Source organism: Sceloporus occidentalis, unplaced genomic scaffold (assembly GCF_023333645.1).
Source record: "Sceloporus occidentalis isolate IW3139 unplaced genomic scaffold, rSceOcc1.0.p SCAF_33, whole genome shotgun sequence".
In the NCBI taxonomy this organism is placed as follows: Eukaryota; Metazoa; Chordata; class Lepidosauria; order Squamata; family Phrynosomatidae; genus Sceloporus; species Sceloporus occidentalis.
The window spans coordinates 9,048,932-9,066,589 of record NW_028317013.1 but is presented as its reverse complement, the minus strand read 5'-3'; the positions used below and the strand labels follow the sequence as shown (position 1 = coordinate 9,066,589).

The 17,658-nt window shown below is 39.3% G+C and overlaps 1 protein-coding gene across 1 annotated transcript; it reads right to left on the bottom strand.

Moving 5' to 3' along the window:
* Positions 1 to 638: 638 nt before the first annotated feature.
* LOC149298403 (vascular endothelial zinc finger 1-like) lies at positions 639 to 16,574 on the bottom strand. Its single transcript, XM_089487560.1, has 7 exons — positions 16,542 to 16,574; positions 10,593 to 11,305; positions 9,556 to 9,619; positions 8,545 to 8,731; positions 3,876 to 3,926; positions 1,285 to 1,338; positions 639 to 1,075 (listed from the first exon to the last, which is right to left on the bottom strand). The coding sequence occupies exons 1-7, from the start codon at positions 16,572 to 16,574 to the stop codon at positions 639 to 641; spliced, it is 1,539 nt and encodes a 512-aa protein (XP_089343686.1).
* Positions 16,575 to 17,658: the final 1,084 nt, after the last annotated feature.

The window sequence follows — 17,658 nt, the reverse complement described above, 5'->3', positions numbered from 1 at the left end:
AATATTCCCTTAAGTTTACAATTTTAAAAGTATTTACATTTCGAAAAAACTAAGGACAATCTACGACTGAAAACATAGCAGGGATCTTCATCAAATTAGGAAAAGAAGAGCTTTGGAATCACAAATTTAAAAAAAACAAAAACTGCATAAATTTTACTGGGAGACCAGCAAAAAGAAACACCCTTTTCTGTATCCTATAATACAATAACAAATCATCAGGCGTTATAAATCAGAAGTGGCACAACTCTTCTACAGGAAATGCTACAAATAAAGACATAATCCCATTATGAAAAGCATTCCTAAGAAGCAAGGAAAACCTCCACTATTAATCTTCATTTGCATTTTTAGAAATGTTGAAAGGTTATCTCATCCCGTAGGCATAGGTATTAGGGAATTTGTTGGTAGTGTTACTAGAATGAACCGACTTCCATACAAAAACTTTTCATCCTGTCATTTAACTCTCCAGGTTTCATTTCCCTTCCTTCTTAGCAGATGCAGACCAAGACCATAAATACAAAGGCTGAAGAATAGCCAAGATCAAGGCTTAAACATCAGCTATTTTCCAGGCCCTTATGAAATATTGAAAAATTGGTAAATAACTACAGAACAACTTTCTAGAATACTGCTGCAAATGTTCTTTACCACGGTGGAGAAGATGGCAGAGCTTGGGATAAGAATGGCATGCTTTCCACTGGTCTCATAGCTATATTTAATGGGCCAGCCAGTGTCATTGGGGTAGGCAGGTTCATAGGACTTGTTATGGTAACTGGATGTGCTATGTTCACTGGTGCAGTGACTGAAGTTGGCAAATTGACAGCAGATGTTAAAGACAAAGGTGAGGTCATGGAAATGGGGGTTGTTATGGTGACCGGGTGACCCAAATTCATTGGAGAGGTTATATTAACAGGACTGGAAACATTCACTGGACTCCTCATGCTCATACTCATGGCAGTTGCTACAGATACAGAGTTAGTCAAAGTTCCCGAAGCAGCCACAGAAGACGTAATATTGAAAGGTGAAGTAAGAGTCACTGGTGTCTGAGCCGCAGTGGACGTTTGGCACATATTACTTGTGTCTGAAAAGAAAAGGAAAAAAAAAATCATATCACATTACATTGATTTGTATATATATCAGTTATGGGAAAGATGTGGAATAAATAATGAACTAAGAAGAGAGAAAGATTTTTTGCGTTGGTCATTCACTGCGCATTATAAATGCCAAATAATCCTGGAAAGAACGCAAAAAACGTTTGCTGAATCAACTGGTATGAAGATAGAAAATCACCTATTGAAAAGGTCCTATGATTCTGATCCACAGCACAAAAGAGTGAGTCTGAAGCTGAAATAAGAGGAAAAGTAATGCATCAGTGTCCTGTATTTAGGCAGATTTTGAATGTGCATACAACAGATAAATCTAACAAAATTTACAAAAGTTTTAACCAAGCAAAGGTTGAAATAGGGTTTGCCTGGCAACCAGGAATATGTTATGTAAAAAGTGTATTAAACAGCATACTTTCCTTTATATACACCACTGAACATAAGAAGTATTGCGAAATATGTGCAGAACTGGCCATATTACACCATTTTCACACAAAAAAAATGCCATGCCTTTCTGCAATCAGAACCACCGGTTTTGCAATGTGCATGCTAAGTCCTAACACACCAATGAGACCCTGCCCACGTAAAATGTAAGGTTAAGTGGTGCAGGGCTTTATTTTTTTTAACTATTCTTTTAATGTAAATTAAAATCATGAAAATAGGAAAGTGTGTACCAAGCGATAAATCACTAAATTTTAAAAAATTATCCTATCACATGGTAAAATTACTTCAACAGTGCACTCAAAGCAGTTAACAGAACTGTCACAGCTTTTGGTATTACTAATTTAACTGCCTACATGTGTGTTTTTTGTTTTCTTTTTAAGATTTAATAGTTTTGGAGAAACTGCTAAAAACTAGATAAGTTATTTTAGGGGGACTGTTCTTTGTGGCAAGGGACGGTGAGAGTAGTGCAGCAGTTCCTAATCTTATGTTCCCTTTGTTATCCTGACCCTATGTTTACAAATGAGGAACATTGTAAGCATACGGTAAGGATACGAGAGAAAGCGGCGTAGGACACGCTGTGCTACCCTCACCATTTTGCCACAAATGACAGCGAATGTTTTACACCCCTTTGAATTACTCGTGGAGTAATACTACTGTTATGATACCATGACTTCCAGTTCTATGCATCCATCCAGGTACATAAAAGGGAACTTGAGCAGAAATAGGAGCCACAAGAAAGAATAAAATGTTGAAGTGTATTACCGTTTTCTATTAAGTGAAATAATATAATGAAGTAAAGATGTTATTCCATCATACTTTACAAGGTTGTCATGCATTGCCACGTTTCCATTCTCGTAAAACTAGTTTTATAATAATACAATGTAACAGAAATAAAAGTTATTTTTCTATAAAACACTATACATTTTTAATCTACCAGGGCCGTCTGTCCCATGGAACAAAATGAGAACATCACATAAAGGGTCTGCAGCTACACCCTTTGGTTCATAGACTGACCTGTCATTAAAGCAGACCTGTGTAGGAAAAGGTCCCCTACAGGCAAGCGCTTCATTGTATTTATGTTATACTGACAAAAAAACAAAACTTGATTGTACATATAGAAAGTTAGAATTATCTAATGCTTGCCGTCATTGATGGGTGAATTTTGCACCCACAATAGTCTCTGATCTGAATAGGAATGCTATGCATATAAACTACAGACATTGCTGAGGTATGCGCAGCCCACACTGCATCGATATTTTAGCTTTTATCACTGTGCTATCAATAACTGAAATATTTCATAATACCATATTGGCTCGGATATAGGCCGCACCCTAAAAGTTAGGTGCTTTTTTTTAATGAAAAATGTTATATACTGCCACTCTGTCCCGAAGATATGCTGCCACTCTGCACCCCCCCCCCCCCCCCCCGAGATATGCTGCCACTCTGTCCCCACCCACCAGACTTACCTGTGCAAACTCCACAGGGTCTTGCGGGGCACATCTACACATAACACTTCAACTTCCGGTGCCGGCACTTCCGCCGTGGGAAGCACCGGCAAGGAAGATTGTTCACGCAGCCTCCCCTGCCAGCACTTCCCACAGGGGGAGTGCCGGCATGGGAGATTGTCCAAGCGCATCATGCAGACGTTCACCGGCAGCGGCGATGAGCAGAAACAACCTCTGCTGCCGGCACGTCTGCAAGATGTGCTTTAAAAATCTCCCTTGCCGGGATTGTTAAAGCACATCGAGCAGACGGGCCGGCGGCGGAGGTCGTTCACGCTCATCGCCACTGCCGGTGAACGTCCGCGCGATGCGCTTGGACAATCTCCCATGCCGGCACTCCCCCCGTGGGAAGTGCTGGCAGGGGAGGCTGTCTGAGCATATCCGAGAGTAGGATGCAGGTTCCCTTGCACCGCTGCGGGGGATCTGTATACTAACCCCGCTGCATGTCCTGGCCGTCGGGCGCTAGACCCCGAATATAGGCCACACCCCCACTTTAAAGACTTAAAGTGGGGGGGGAAAGTGCGGCCTATATTCGAGCCAATATGGTACATGTAGACTTTTTTTTTACTAGTTTAGTATGTATTTCTATGTTCAGGTATAACTTTTTTGTTTGTTTTTAATTATTTACAGGTGTCCCGTGTTAGCTGGAGATTAGATAAACGAAGGTTCTTAGATACTACTAAATAAGAAGCCTTTTAAGCTAAATCATTTGCCTAAAAGGGCGAAAGCGGAAGGCCCTCCAGCATCTGTCCACCTCACACGATTAGACGGCCCTCTTGACTAGAAACATTTTGTAAAAGTGTATTAAAAGTGTGAAAAAGCTCATAAATACCTTCATATTTGATTCGACAATGAACTGGATTTTGAAGCTCATGAAGTTGTCCTAAATTAAAACAAGAAATGCTCTTACATGTATAATGAGAGCATAGCTGACATATAGAAAAATGAAACTTAGTCATGCTATTTTCAACTAAAAGGGAGGGCTGGCAAGAAGGGAGGAGGTAGATACCACCCAAAGTGGTATTTAAAGCAACATTTACACTCTCTTAATCCACTGTGCTCATTTTGCGTAATTTTCACATTGCCAAATGTGCGTTGAACACATGTTTTTTGGTCACATTATTACTATGCCATTTAACTGGACTTGCCAGCCCTCCCTATACAGTCAAATATCGCTTGTATATTTATGATGCACATGGGTAAGAAAAACCTTCCAACATTACTCACCATTAAACCCATTTTCTCCCTGGTACGCAAAACTACTACCTGTACGTGTAGGTTATAGACACGGCTCAGTAGTGGAGGTAGGACTAAAATCTTTGCTATGTTTCCATCTCTCAAATAACACTTGCCTAAGAATCCCTTTTGCCCTAAGAATCCCTTTTAACAGACTAGGTAATCTAAAGCTACTCCTTCATAAGGGTCTATTGGCTAAGTTGAATGGTTAACTGACAAGACTCAACATCAGTCACATGCCCTCGCACAACACTTGCAAAGCAACTCAGAACGTTCACTAATCTACAAGTTGTTTACGAGCAGAGCCTTCTTTACATAACGTATCCGTTTGTCTCAGTCGGTTCTAGTTTTGTCATAACCTTTGAATATATGTGTATTATATATATATATATATATATATATATATATATATATATATATATATATATATATATATATATATATATATATATATATATATATATATATATATATATATATATATATATATATATATATATATATATATATATATATATATATATATATATATTGTAGACATTCTGGACTGTTCTTTGTTTGCAGGAGCCAGCATTGCACTGATCAGAAGTTACCCAAATCTCTAAGGATAATTGTTTGGATCTGAGTGAGCCTAAACATATTCCCCTCCTTAACCCCTTAAGGACCAGGCTGTGTTTTACCTTTTGTACCATTGGGACCGAGGCTGTTTTAATACTTTTGCGGTGTTCGTGTTTAGATGTAATTTTCTCTTCACTCATTTAGTGAACCCACACAAATTATATGTTGTTTTTTCAGGACAAGAAGGGCTTTCTTCAGATACCATTGTTTTAATCATATTATCTAATTTCCCATAAAAAAAGTAATAAAATATGATGAAAAATGTAAAAAAACCCCACATTTTCTGACTTTTACCCCAAAAATCTTTTACTCATCCAAAAAAGCTAATGAAAAACCCTACTAAATATATTCTACTATTTGTCCTGAGTTTAGAAATACCCAATGTTTTTATGTTTTTTTGCTTTTTTCTGCACGTTATGGAGCATTAAGTACAGGTAGCGTTTTGCTATTTCAAAACCATTTTTTCCAAATCTGGTAATTCTTCCCCCCATGTGCCATTTCGGGTATCTTTGAAGCCGGCCAATGCAATTTACCCCATCAAATCATATATTTTTGAAAACTAGACACCCCAAGGTATTTCAAATGCTAGTATTTTAACCCTTTCCATGCATGAGATTCTACCACCAGCCTTTGCCACACTTTGTGTTAGTATTTTTTTGGTATTTTTTTTTACACAAATTGTACTTTGGGTATACATTTATAGCTCCAGGTATACGTCACTATCAAACAACACCCTAATATGTGTTCAATAACATCTCTCGAGTACAGTGATACCACCCATGCATGGGTTTGACTGCTGTTTGGAGTTAAAAGGCCACATTTGGGAAGTGCGCTTTTTTTCCCCTATTTTGGTTAGTCTGTGCCTATGCCCTATCTTTGAGCCTGGCCACTACAATTTACCTCATAAAACCATATATTTTTGAAAACTAGACACCCCAAGGTACTTAGAATCTGATGCATGGAAAGGGTTAAATACTACCATTTTAAGTACCTTGGGGTGTCTAGTTTTCAAAAATATATGGTTTTATGAGGTAAATTGTAGTGGCCAGGCTCAAAGATAGGGCATAGGCACAGACTAACCAAAATAGGGGAAAAAAGCGCACTTCCCAAATGTGGCATTTTAACCTCAAACACCAGACAAACCCATACATGTGGGGTATGACTGAACTCGGGAGATGTTCCTGAACACATATTAGGGTGTTGTTTGATAGTGACGTATACCTGGAGCTATAAATTTATACCCAAAATACAATTTGTGTGAAAAAAAAATTAAAAAAAAATACTACCACAAAGTGTGGCAAAGGCTGGTGGTAGAATCTGATGCATGGAAAGGGTTAAATACTACCATTTTACCACCAGCCTTTTAAAACAATGTATGGCGGCTGTTGACGCCCCGGGGAGGGGCCAGACATGGCCCATCATGCCGATCTCGGTGTTGCTGAATGCCTCGACATCGAGGCATTACAGCAACACCGTTTAAGCTTAGAAAGTGATCATTGATCACTTTCTAAGCTTGTTTAAGTCTGATGATGTGTCAGGCACGTCATAGGTCGTTAAGTGACCGTTTTGCATGACGTGCCTGACCCGGCAATGGACGTTAAGGGGTTAAGAAGGGAAAAAAGGTCAAGAACCTTGTAAGAAACTAAGAATATGGTACAGAAAGATGCCACAGTTTGGAACAGCCATTAAGCCTGTATAGTATATACCATGGCCAAGCAGGTGCTGAGATAATAACGAGAGCATCTTCATCTTGAATCTCCCATTGAAATTTGGGATGAGAGAGGGGAAAGGGGAAAAAAATAATAGCAATACAATTGACGAGGAAAGGGGAAAAAAATAATAGCAATACAATTGACGAAAGTGGTCTCCGGCTCTGAGGAGTGTGGCTGAGGCAGTGATTTAGTCTGAACTTAAGTTCACATAGGGTGTCCCTCAAAAGATGGTTAACTGATTGAAGATAGTTGTGGATGAAGAATTAGAACTTGCAAATGCTGTAAGGAGTTAAAAGAAAAAAAAAAAAAAAAAAGACCCAGATAAAGATATCTTAAAGAATCCATAACTAAAATGGATTCAAAAAGGACGGGCAATATGGGCAAACTGTTTTGAGAAATGGGCAAGTCAAAATGGAAAATCTGTAATTCTTCTGAATGATGTCTAGAATTCATGAACTGGATAGTTGCTTGGCAGAGTCCAAAAAGAAAACAGACAACCACCAATCTCCTCCAACATAGAGGACATGGCCACCATGTGGCATCTTATGCGGAATCCAGTTTATCTGGAAAAGCACAAATCGACTAGAGGGGGACCAGAACATCAAATATCTTGATGAATTTTACTTGTGTCCAAAGAAGCAAATGTGCAATTTTGCAAAAATGTGCAAAGTTTTATTCCTTCCTATGACTTCTGAAAGCCAAGTAGATGTTCACTATCAAAGAGCAACAAAAACAGCTTATTCTTGAACACCACCTAAACAAAGCTTCAACCAAAGGGACACATGAGTCCACTTTGGTCTCCAGCTCATTTTGCCAAAGGGATGTGGATGGCAGAGAATACAAATGAAAGACCTCGTTGTTAAAATTGATTTAGTGCCGAAAGATTCCACAGCACTGTACAATTGGTCATACAGAAAAGAGACCGAAAGTGTGAGGAGGGGCCTGGACTTTACAATTTTAAAGTGTGTAAAGCAATCAAAATAAAAAACAAAAATTCCCCCAGGCTGCTATTGGGGGTAGGGCACAAACACTAAACGGTACACAATGAACAGCAGCTGGCCTGGAAGGGATGCTAATATAAGGCAGAACTAGTTAGCCACCTGTGGCAAATGTTTCTCACTAAAGACCTGATCCAGCCTTTAAAAACAAAGGGGTCTAGGAGCAAAGTATTCCCTAGCAATAGGTGATTGCGGGATTGTTTAGATTTCATCTCGTCTGTAATGGTGAGCTGCAGATACAACTAACAATCACATGCGCCAACGAAGGCCATTAGAGAGAAAAAGACGCTGCACTGATACGAGGTGCGCTTGAGAGTAAAATGTATGTGATACAATATGCTTGGCTTGAAACAATTTTGACCTGGCGCCTACTTTACACTTGTAAGCCATGCATAGACTTTATGGAAGTGTAAAATAGAAGTAACCGAGTGAATGCAGAGTGATCATTCAATATTCATAGGCATGTTGTAATGAAAGTTATTTAGTCAGTAAAACTCGTCCTCTGACTCCTCAAATCTGACGGCTATGCCGCTTTAATGTTAATAATGGTACTTTGCAAACTTGCAACAAAAACAGGGTATTTTCAGTGAAAGTAGGAGTTGTCAAAGGTAACTAAAAAAGGACACACCACTTGTGCTATGTGAGGCCTTTAGCAGCATCCCGCATAAATACATCACTGGTGGGAGCGAGTTTCAGCCACCAAAATACACATACAAATACATTCACAGTTTGTAGTTTTGTTTTTTTAAATACAGTTTTATGTACAGTTAAACACAAGAAAAAAATCAGTATATACCAAGTATAGCTCAAGCTACAGAACCCGGCTGAATCTTATCCATACTTATTCCTTTTAGGGCCCAGAAGTTCATGGAAAACGCATTTATAGCTTTGATTATTTTGTCACTACAGGAATGTCTTAGGAATAAAGAATAATTACCTTGAAACTTTTTACCTTGCTTACAAGTATTACAATTGATACTTTGGCTTTGCCCATGTGTCTTTAGGTGGCTGGTGATGTAGGCTGCACTGAGAAGTTTGCCACAGATATTGCAGGACACCTTCCCTTCGTGACGCACCATGTGAGTTCGAAGTCTGTCTTTGGTGGCAAAGGCAGCCGTACATGTCTAAAAACAAAAAAACAACTTAGTCAGGGGATCTATTACAATATAGAGATAAATAGAAAATATACATTTACGCAGATCAACATCTTGTGTTTTAAATAAGAACAATGACTCATTTAAACTTTTCTCAGCTCTGTGTTGCTTCCCATGAAGCCTTTTATCGGCTGCAGCTAAATCACACAGAAACCGAACCAATCTGCTTTGTTTGTACTTGACTGCTTCATAAATTATAGGTTGGGGAATACACGCACTTATACACTATACACAATAAACTATATGACACACACACGCATGCTTATGCTATCTACTAGCATAACATCACTCTTGTGCACACTATCCAACAACAAACACTTACTTACTATACATATATGAAATACACACATACACATGGAATCTGGCACTACAATACAGAAGACATACCAAGTCTGGCACTATACATTTACACACACACACACACACTATAATACTATACCATAATGCATTACATAACCCTGCCAGGAAATGGTTTCTAGTCACAATGGTGAAAAATGATTCAACACTTTTCAACACATGCTGTGGTTCCCAAGCTAGCTAACACAGGATTTCACAAAGTCTGGGCTCCAAAGATGATATTACTTACCTTTGAGTATATTTAGTTCTGTGGACATAAAACTTTATGAACACTTCAGATATTAAAGTTCATAAAGTGTTACCCCTCAAGAGTTTTTTTTAAAAAAAATATTATTATTTAAATACCTGAGAAGGTATCCTGTATTTTTGTCAGACAATGTAGCACTCTACCTTTATTTAGAAGAAAGGTATTAGTACTGGCTTTGAAATACTCTTACTTGGCATTTGAAGGGTCGTTCTGTAGAGTGGACATGCTTCACGTGGCAGCTTAAGTGATCGGGTCTATGCAAAAAGGGGAAAAAACACAAGAATGTAAAATAAATATAAAAGCATATACAAAAAGATAATGTGAACACATATATATATAAATATTTTTTTATTTTTTTAAACAGAAATGTATAAATCTTATATACTATTTTGGTTTCTTCTACACAGTGGGTGCCCTGGGAAGCATCCCCTGATCAAAGAAGTACCCAACATTTATAGTTTGTTCAAGAGAACCCTATTGATCCTTTACGTATCACCCTATATAATATTACTGACTTAATGGGTTTGGTGACATTGATTTTTTTTCTCATCATTTTTTGACTTGTAGTGGTAGGGCTAAGATATATTGGGGCACGTTATAAAAACATATTTTTTTTCACTGTTCCCAGTATAATATGGATAGAGACCCCTTTGGGAACCTCTCATATCTTACAGATTACAGTGAAATCATTGACCTCCCTATAAAGTTTTTCTTTTTCATTTCTTGGAAGACTTACTGAAGTGCCCAAAGACAGACTGTGTTTTTAAAGGATGAGGGAGCAACTAATCCCCTCGATTATCCTAAAGTCGCAGCAAGGAGGAATGTTCATAATGTAAAGCATTTTAGTAAATTAAGTGTATACTTAAAATAATTACACATTATTAAGGTAATAATGTAGCGGGTAGAGCATAAGGACGAAAATCCACTATTCCGAGTGAAGCAGATGGATGCCGAGAACGGTTCAAATATAATTAAATCCAAATGACCGACAAGCCAGGCAGTTAAATTCTGCAGCACTTCAGTTTGCAGTCAAGCTATCTATACACAGCGTTCAGTAAGAGATAAAAACACCTCATCCATGTGTGGCTGTTTGAAATGAGTTTGCAGAGTGCCGATGAAATGTGCCCAGTAATGTGTCGGTAACGCAAGTCTTCACAAGCCTGAAATTTTTTGTTTTTTTATATTCTACTATAAAAATATAGAAAACCACACAAGTATAGCTCATACCTTGAAAACCCTTTTCCACAAACAGTACACGTGTAGGGTTTTGTGATCCCTCCTTCATGAGATCTAACATGGTAGGTCATCCGATCTTTCCTCTTGAAACGCTGATTGCAGACTGGACATTCAAATGGCTTCTCGTCAGAGTGAGACAGTTTGTGCCTGTTGAGATGATACACATCTCTGAAAGCCTTCCCACACATCTCGCATGCATGGTTTTTCTTAACTGGTTTGCTGGGTTTCTTCACTGGTTGAGCCACAGGCATGGTTGGTATGCTCGTGCTTGCGCTAGGAATAGTGGTTGAAGAAGAAGTAGTGACCGTTGACAATATTCCTGCAATAGTTGATACCAGAGATGTTCTGTTGTTATCTCCAGCAATTGTTGAAATAAGGGGTACAACTGGCGACGCCTGTGTTTTCTTTGGCCGTGACACCAATTTTATTCCTGTGTGGCAGGACTCGTGGCGCCTCAAATGGTAACTGTCTCTAAATGCTTTGCTGCAGTATGTACAAACGAAGGAAGTTTTGGATTTTTCTTTTTTCACCACAACCGGCTCTTTTATGGGTTCTGATGGAGTCTGGGGCTTTTGTGTTACAGGTAAAGGTAACATGGGCTTCTGATCAGGAGGCTCCACAGGAGTACCCAAGAGCGGTAGTAAGCTGTTCTGAGAAGCCTGTTGTTGATGGTGATGGTGGTGGTGATGTGAGGCTTCATGAGCCTGGGGGAAAAAGAAAGAAAGCAAGCAACATTAAATTACAAGCGGGTATAATCTTCCCATGGATTAACATAAAATGTAGTTTGTTCTACATACACGCCTCTTGTCCACGTAACAGTTTGCTTGAGAGTTCTAATATTTTATTTGTATAGGAGTGAAGTCCGGGCTACATGAGCTACAAGCTTAACACACATACACACGTTTCCCAAGTAAGCTGCATTAGGATTGTCACCTGCATGCAAATACAGCATAACACTAAACACTTCTTGATGATTCCATTTTTACACCTGGGGATGACAGCATTTTCTACATTTCTGCTATGTCCTTGTTCAACTGTAAATTTCCTTCTTCCTCATTTAGTGCGCCAACACACATTGTATATTGTTTTATTCAAGACAAGTAGGGCTTTCTTTTTAAACCATATTCATCTAAATAATCTTTTATGAAAAAAGAAAAAAAATGCACAAAGTGCAAGAGCAATAAAACAAACTATTTGTATACCTGTCTTCAGTTTGGATACACCTCATACATGTAAGATTTTAGTTTGTTTAAACTGTTACGGGCAAATATTAAGATGTCCACACTTGTCTTCAAATTGTAACATTTAGAAATTTGGTATCCTGAGGCTCTAACTTCAACAGCACTCACAGATCTCTAAAACACACAGACTATAAATTTCTGAAAATACATTTCCCCATCAACCTCATTCAAAAGACAACTTTGGGTTTTCTTGCCCAGGGTATCTCCACCGGCATAAACTCCAATTTGCATTCTGTAACATTCTCTGGGTACAGCCATGCCTCCCATGCATAGGATATATATATATATATATATATATATATATATATATATATATATATATATATATATATATAGATAGATATACGATGTCAAAAAATAGAGTATTGCAGAGTATGCGGTGATACCTTTTTTATTGGACCAACATAGTATTAAAAAGACAAGCTTTCGAGAGTTATCCTCCCTTCATCAGGTCCAGTTAGTCCAATAAAAAAAGGTATCACCGCATACTCTGCAATACTCTATTTTTTTACATCGTGTCTACTGGGGTAATACGGCTTCACCCTTTTACACACACACATATATATATATATAAAATCACACACACACTTTAAATTGGAGAAGGGGGGTAGTATTTAAATAAATAAAAAATAGAAATAGGAATGATGGTTTTTTTTTTTAGGGGATGGGTATAGGTTGGTATGGCAGATTATTTGTGTGTTTATTTTATTTTTGTTTTTGCACTGCTCTCTAGAACAGGGCAGATACTCAGAACTAGAGATCCCATTTGGGATTTCTTGTGAAACAATGGAAAGCCTTGTGATGTCTTGTGGCACAAAGAAACGGCTCTAGCTTTCTTGAACATACTGCAGCACCTGAGCAGCAGGAAAAGCTGCTAGGAGACCTAATCTCACATTAAAAGGGAATGTCTGAATAGAGGCTTTGGGCACTCTCACATTAAACCACTGAGCTTTTAAACCAACAGGACTTAATGGTATATGCTCTGGCATCAACTACAAGAGTTCTTGGATTTACTATTATGTCCAACGTCGCAAAAATAAGAAAAAAAAAAAAAAAAAAAAAAAAAGGTAAATGGCTTGGTCCCAGCAGGGAAAAACGTGCCCCTGGCACTCAAAGGATTTAAGGACCACCCCATTCCCTATTTTCATGTTAAATGCATGTTGGAGTTTCTTCTGTAACGGACTGCATGCACCCTACAAGACTTCTGTCTCTCTTCTGTCTCCTCCGCCAGCTGCCTTTACAGAAACCAGCTGGCATACGAGGGTATAAATTTATGTTTGACAACATCCCCGGATAAGACATACCACACATACATATTTTTTTATATTACAGAGGGTCACATAGTGTTTTGCATATTCTTAAACAAAGATGAACAGATGGGCTTTTGTTGACTTCTACTCCCATTATCCTCACCCAGTATACTGAGGCAGCATTTCTCGTTGGGCCTGTAGGGAAGATCTCCCTGTAACAGGCCTATATACACTGTGGAGAATTGCGCTTAACCAGCACAGCTTCTGTAGTGGCTTTATTCTTCTCCATACAGCCAGAGTACCTGGGGAAATGACTATTAAACAGGCACTTTGCATTGTAGACAGCGGCCATCCAGGTAAGTTTTACTGCGTGCCATTGGAATGTAACCGCTTCCTATGCGCCTACCCTGGTTTACAGTGACTTCCATCAGCATTATCTGCAGATTACTTGTACACAAATTCAAATCAACTCCATAAGCTTACTAAAGTAATTAGGAGCTTACAAAAATTATACCGTTTAAATACGTATCTGGTTTGCAATTTATGGTGAAAAATAGGGCAAGCTGTGTCTTTCCCCCCCCCATATTTTTACCAGTTTGTACTATGTTGGATGCACAGCTTACGCTAAACTATGTATCTATGAATACTTTAACTTGCCCTGACAAAAATAAAAATATCTAGACTTCCCCAATTTAACCCCGTAAGGACAGGGTTGTAACATTTCTGCAGTGTTGGTGTTTAGCTGTCATTTTCTTCTCTCTCATTTAGTGTATGCCCAAAAAGAAGGGCTTTCTTTAGATACCATTGTTTATATCTTATTTACGTTAAAAAATGTTATAAAATATGGTTAAAAGATTTTTTTTTCTGACTTATTTGAAAATCCTGCGAAATAGATTCTTATGTTTGCCGTCAGTTTAGAAATACACATTTTTGGCACATTATAGGGCACAATAAGTGCAAGAAGCATATTGGCATTTCAAAAACATTTTTTCAAATCTGGTCATACTGCATCTACGTCCTATTTTTGGACATCTTTGAATCCTTGAAGCCAGCCAATTCAATATACCCCATCAAACCATATATATTTGACCAAATGTTAGCAACATGTTTGATTTTGTAGCTCCCGGTGTTTGTCATTGCCACAGAACATCCCAATATGTATTCAGCAACATCTCCTGAAAACAGTGATACCACCCATGCATAAGTTTGTTGGGTTGTTTGGAGGTTAAAAGGCCACATTTGGGACACAAACAAATCAGTTTTTCCAACTGGAATTTTGACATCTGGTCATCTTACCCCCATTGTCATATTTGAGACATCTTTAAAGCTGGCCAATTCAATTTACCTCCAACAAACCACGTATTTTTTGAAAACTAGAGACCCCAAGGTATTTCAACTCTTGACATGTACTAATTTTACCACCAGCCTTTGCCAGTTTGCGGTAGTAACTTCTTGTGTAGCACCCACCCCATGCACAATGTACTTTAGGTGTAAATGTACAGCTCTTGGTTACTGCCAGTAAAAACCCAAAACGAGTTAAGCAACATCTTCTGGCTAGCTGACATATTTGAAGGATAAGCTTGCATGCATGGTCCCCTTTACCTTAGCTATCAATTTTGCCTTAAATATGTGGATTATAGTTGTCATAGCCTTTTAATGTTTGTATGTGAGAAAAAAAAAACAGTGCTATGTAAATAAAAGATAAAAGGATTAAAACAGAGCCACTAACTGATCTCTCTCTTTATATATATATATTATATATACACACACACAAAGGAGACACAGAAGGATACGTTTTCTTTTTTTATGGCTGTAACCTATCTATAAAGAAACGCTATATAAATTAGATTAACAAAAAAAAAACTGGAAACAATGATACGCAAAATGTCCCTGGAGTGACAGATGCCGTTTAGTTTGTCAGTTTGTATCATAATACGAAATTCTGTTTGCAAACTAATGAAATAAGTAATGCTGACGGAGTCTCTTACGAAACTGGATTTTTAATATTGCGATTAATACGAAAAAAAACACAAAATGTGAGTTTACCAGAAGTGATAAATATACAGAGGATAGGTAGTGTGGAGGAGAGAAAAAAAAAGACTCAGCTTACATAATAATGATGTGGAAAAATCATACAAGTGTTAGAAATATAGCAATTAACAACAATTTGCATTCACGAGAACCAAAGTTTATAAGCATCTGTGTGCATTTCGTGCGATTATTTAATGATTTATTTGTATTGCTTGAAAAAAATATGTTACTGTATAGAATCATTTCAAGAAGCTAGGGGGGGAGCGCAGCAAACTCAAATAAGCTTTTGCTAAGGCGTGAGGAGTTAAAGTAGCCCGCCATGAGCCGTGCTGTCTAGAAACGCGGAGCCGGCGCATTAATACAGGGAACACGAACGTGTGACACAGCATATCGCGAGCGCGGCCTCTTTGTGCACGCACACTGCCGCAGGTTTAACACACGGCTCGCGCCTCCACCATCAACTCGGGTTTGCGGAGGCCTTCGAGATATGCGTGGATGCATATTAGAGCGCGCGTGAAACAACATGCGCTAGTAAAAACAATTAGTTGCCTCGAGGGCAGGTGAAATGTTCACTTGCACCCGCCAGTAAGACGCAACGGTCTGGATATAATTAACTTAGCGTGGGACACTGTACACAATGGAAACATAACTCCGGGATTACTTAATACGCGAAACTGTTCTATTTATCAAACGTGTTTCCCTTCCCAGAAAAAAATGTAGATTTTTCTCTTCCAGTCACGAGCCACACGCAAGCTTCTTTAGAATGTTAGGTTTCCCATCGCCTTTTCACAACAAGCAGCAAGTCTGATCTTCTAAGCAAAGCACTGAGGGTTCTGGGGATTATTTGTCCGCAAATTGCCTTGGCAGGAGTTTGTTACATAAGGCTTTCTGGTGTCGATCAATCGATCAACGTTACAATCTAGGATCCGCAATAACGTTCCCTTATAAAAGCAGAGCTAAGATCGTTAACAGATTTTACGATACAAGCAATACTAAAAGACCTGCAGTTGCTAGTTCAACCCGCCACCCCTAGGATGAACGCCGCAAAAACGTTAACAGATCGAGGGTGCAGTAAAGAGAGAACGCGTCCAACGTGCTTCCAATTCTCTAGGTCTGAGGCCGATTGAGCGGTTCCTGCCTCCCCTGTATGCCCGGGGAAGGAGGGAGACTGAGGAGGGAGGAGATGATGAGGGGTGTATGCTCCCGGGTGTCCCCGCTTCCCGGGGAGGGGAGAGGAGGGAGGCTGCTGCTGGTCCTCCGGCGGCGGGGAAGGAGGATGTCAGAGGGAGAGTGGGAGGAAGGGAAAAGGGAGGGGGAGTGGGTGATACCGCCGCCCTATCTACGGCAATCCCGTATCCAGACAGATCTCGGCGCGTATAATTCAACCGGCGAAAATAAAATATTTGGTTTGCCCTTACCTGGAACAAGAAAGCGGTCCAGTTGGCCTCCATGGCGATCCAGGAAAAGGGGATGAAAAGGAGGAGGAGGAGGAGAGGATAGCGTTCGGGAAAGGGGGAGGCAGAAAGAAAAAAAAAATGTCGAAGTATCCTACATAGAATCTACAACAAAGCAGATGAAAACATGGCAGCGCCTAACAACTTCCGGTAACCTCTGGGAGAGACCATACAGGAGGAGGGGTAGCGGGCTGGCGCGGCTGCTCCGCCCTAAGACATTTGTGAAGGGGGGGGGAAATACCAGGTAGCTGTGTCCCAGCTAGGTTGTTCCCGCCGTTTTAACACTAGTGTTTTATTACTTATACAGACTATACATTACCTAACGTTTTGTGACGTGATGTATATTTTAATAAAAGAATACCGAAATTGCGGTTTATATAGCTGTATGAGCGCCGTTTTTCTGGGGGGCGGAGAATGGGAAAATGGCACTGTAGCTGCCGCTCTTTGTTTACTGAGGTAGCGGATTATCGCGTGTGCAAACGAGGCCTACTTGAGAAAGGAAGGCTGTCCGTTTTTTGTCTTCGTCCTCCATTGTTTCCAGCGCGTCTCTTCTTGCCTGGTTAAAGATTACGTTTAGCACCGTGACTTGTAGTTGCGCTGGTTTTTTTTTTATATTTAAACACCGAAATGATTAACGTGCAAAAACACGAAACAATCATCTCAGAGGGATTGTGGTATGGATAGCCACACGAGGCCTCCAAAATGTTATGTTTAATGCCCCCTGCGCATTTCGTCTAGTTTAATATTGTAATAGCACGTTGCTAGCTGACTATATTGAGAAAAACTAGACAACTACTGCCTCAGCGAGTGCAATGATTCATATAAGAATTTCCAGTTTTACCTCAGAATCTTAATGTATGATTCGTTAATGAGTTTGATCAGATTAGGTTGATTACATTCATACTACGATGCGATATTATATATGTGCAAAATTCCGGACTTGTGCATTTCCAGATTGATGGCATCTCACAGCGGGTTCAGATTTATTTTCCGTTCTTTGTGTACATCTGCCTCATAGCAGTTCCCCAACCCCCCATTTTAGCCATACAAAGGATAAGTGGAACAGGCGGGAAAGTGCAGT

Coding starts and splice junctions, on each gene's coding strand:
- LOC149298403 (XM_089487560.1), bottom strand. CDS start 16,574: ATGGAGGCCAACTGGACCGCTTTCTTGTTCCAG. Junction 9,620..10,592: donor TGTGGAAAAGGGTTTTCAAG/GTATGAGCTATA, acceptor CTTTTTGCATAG/ACCCGATCACTTAAGCTGCC. Junction 1,076..1,284: donor TCATAGGACCTTTTCAATAG/GTGATTTTCTAT, acceptor TTTTCTTTTCAG/ACACAAGTAATATGTGCCAA.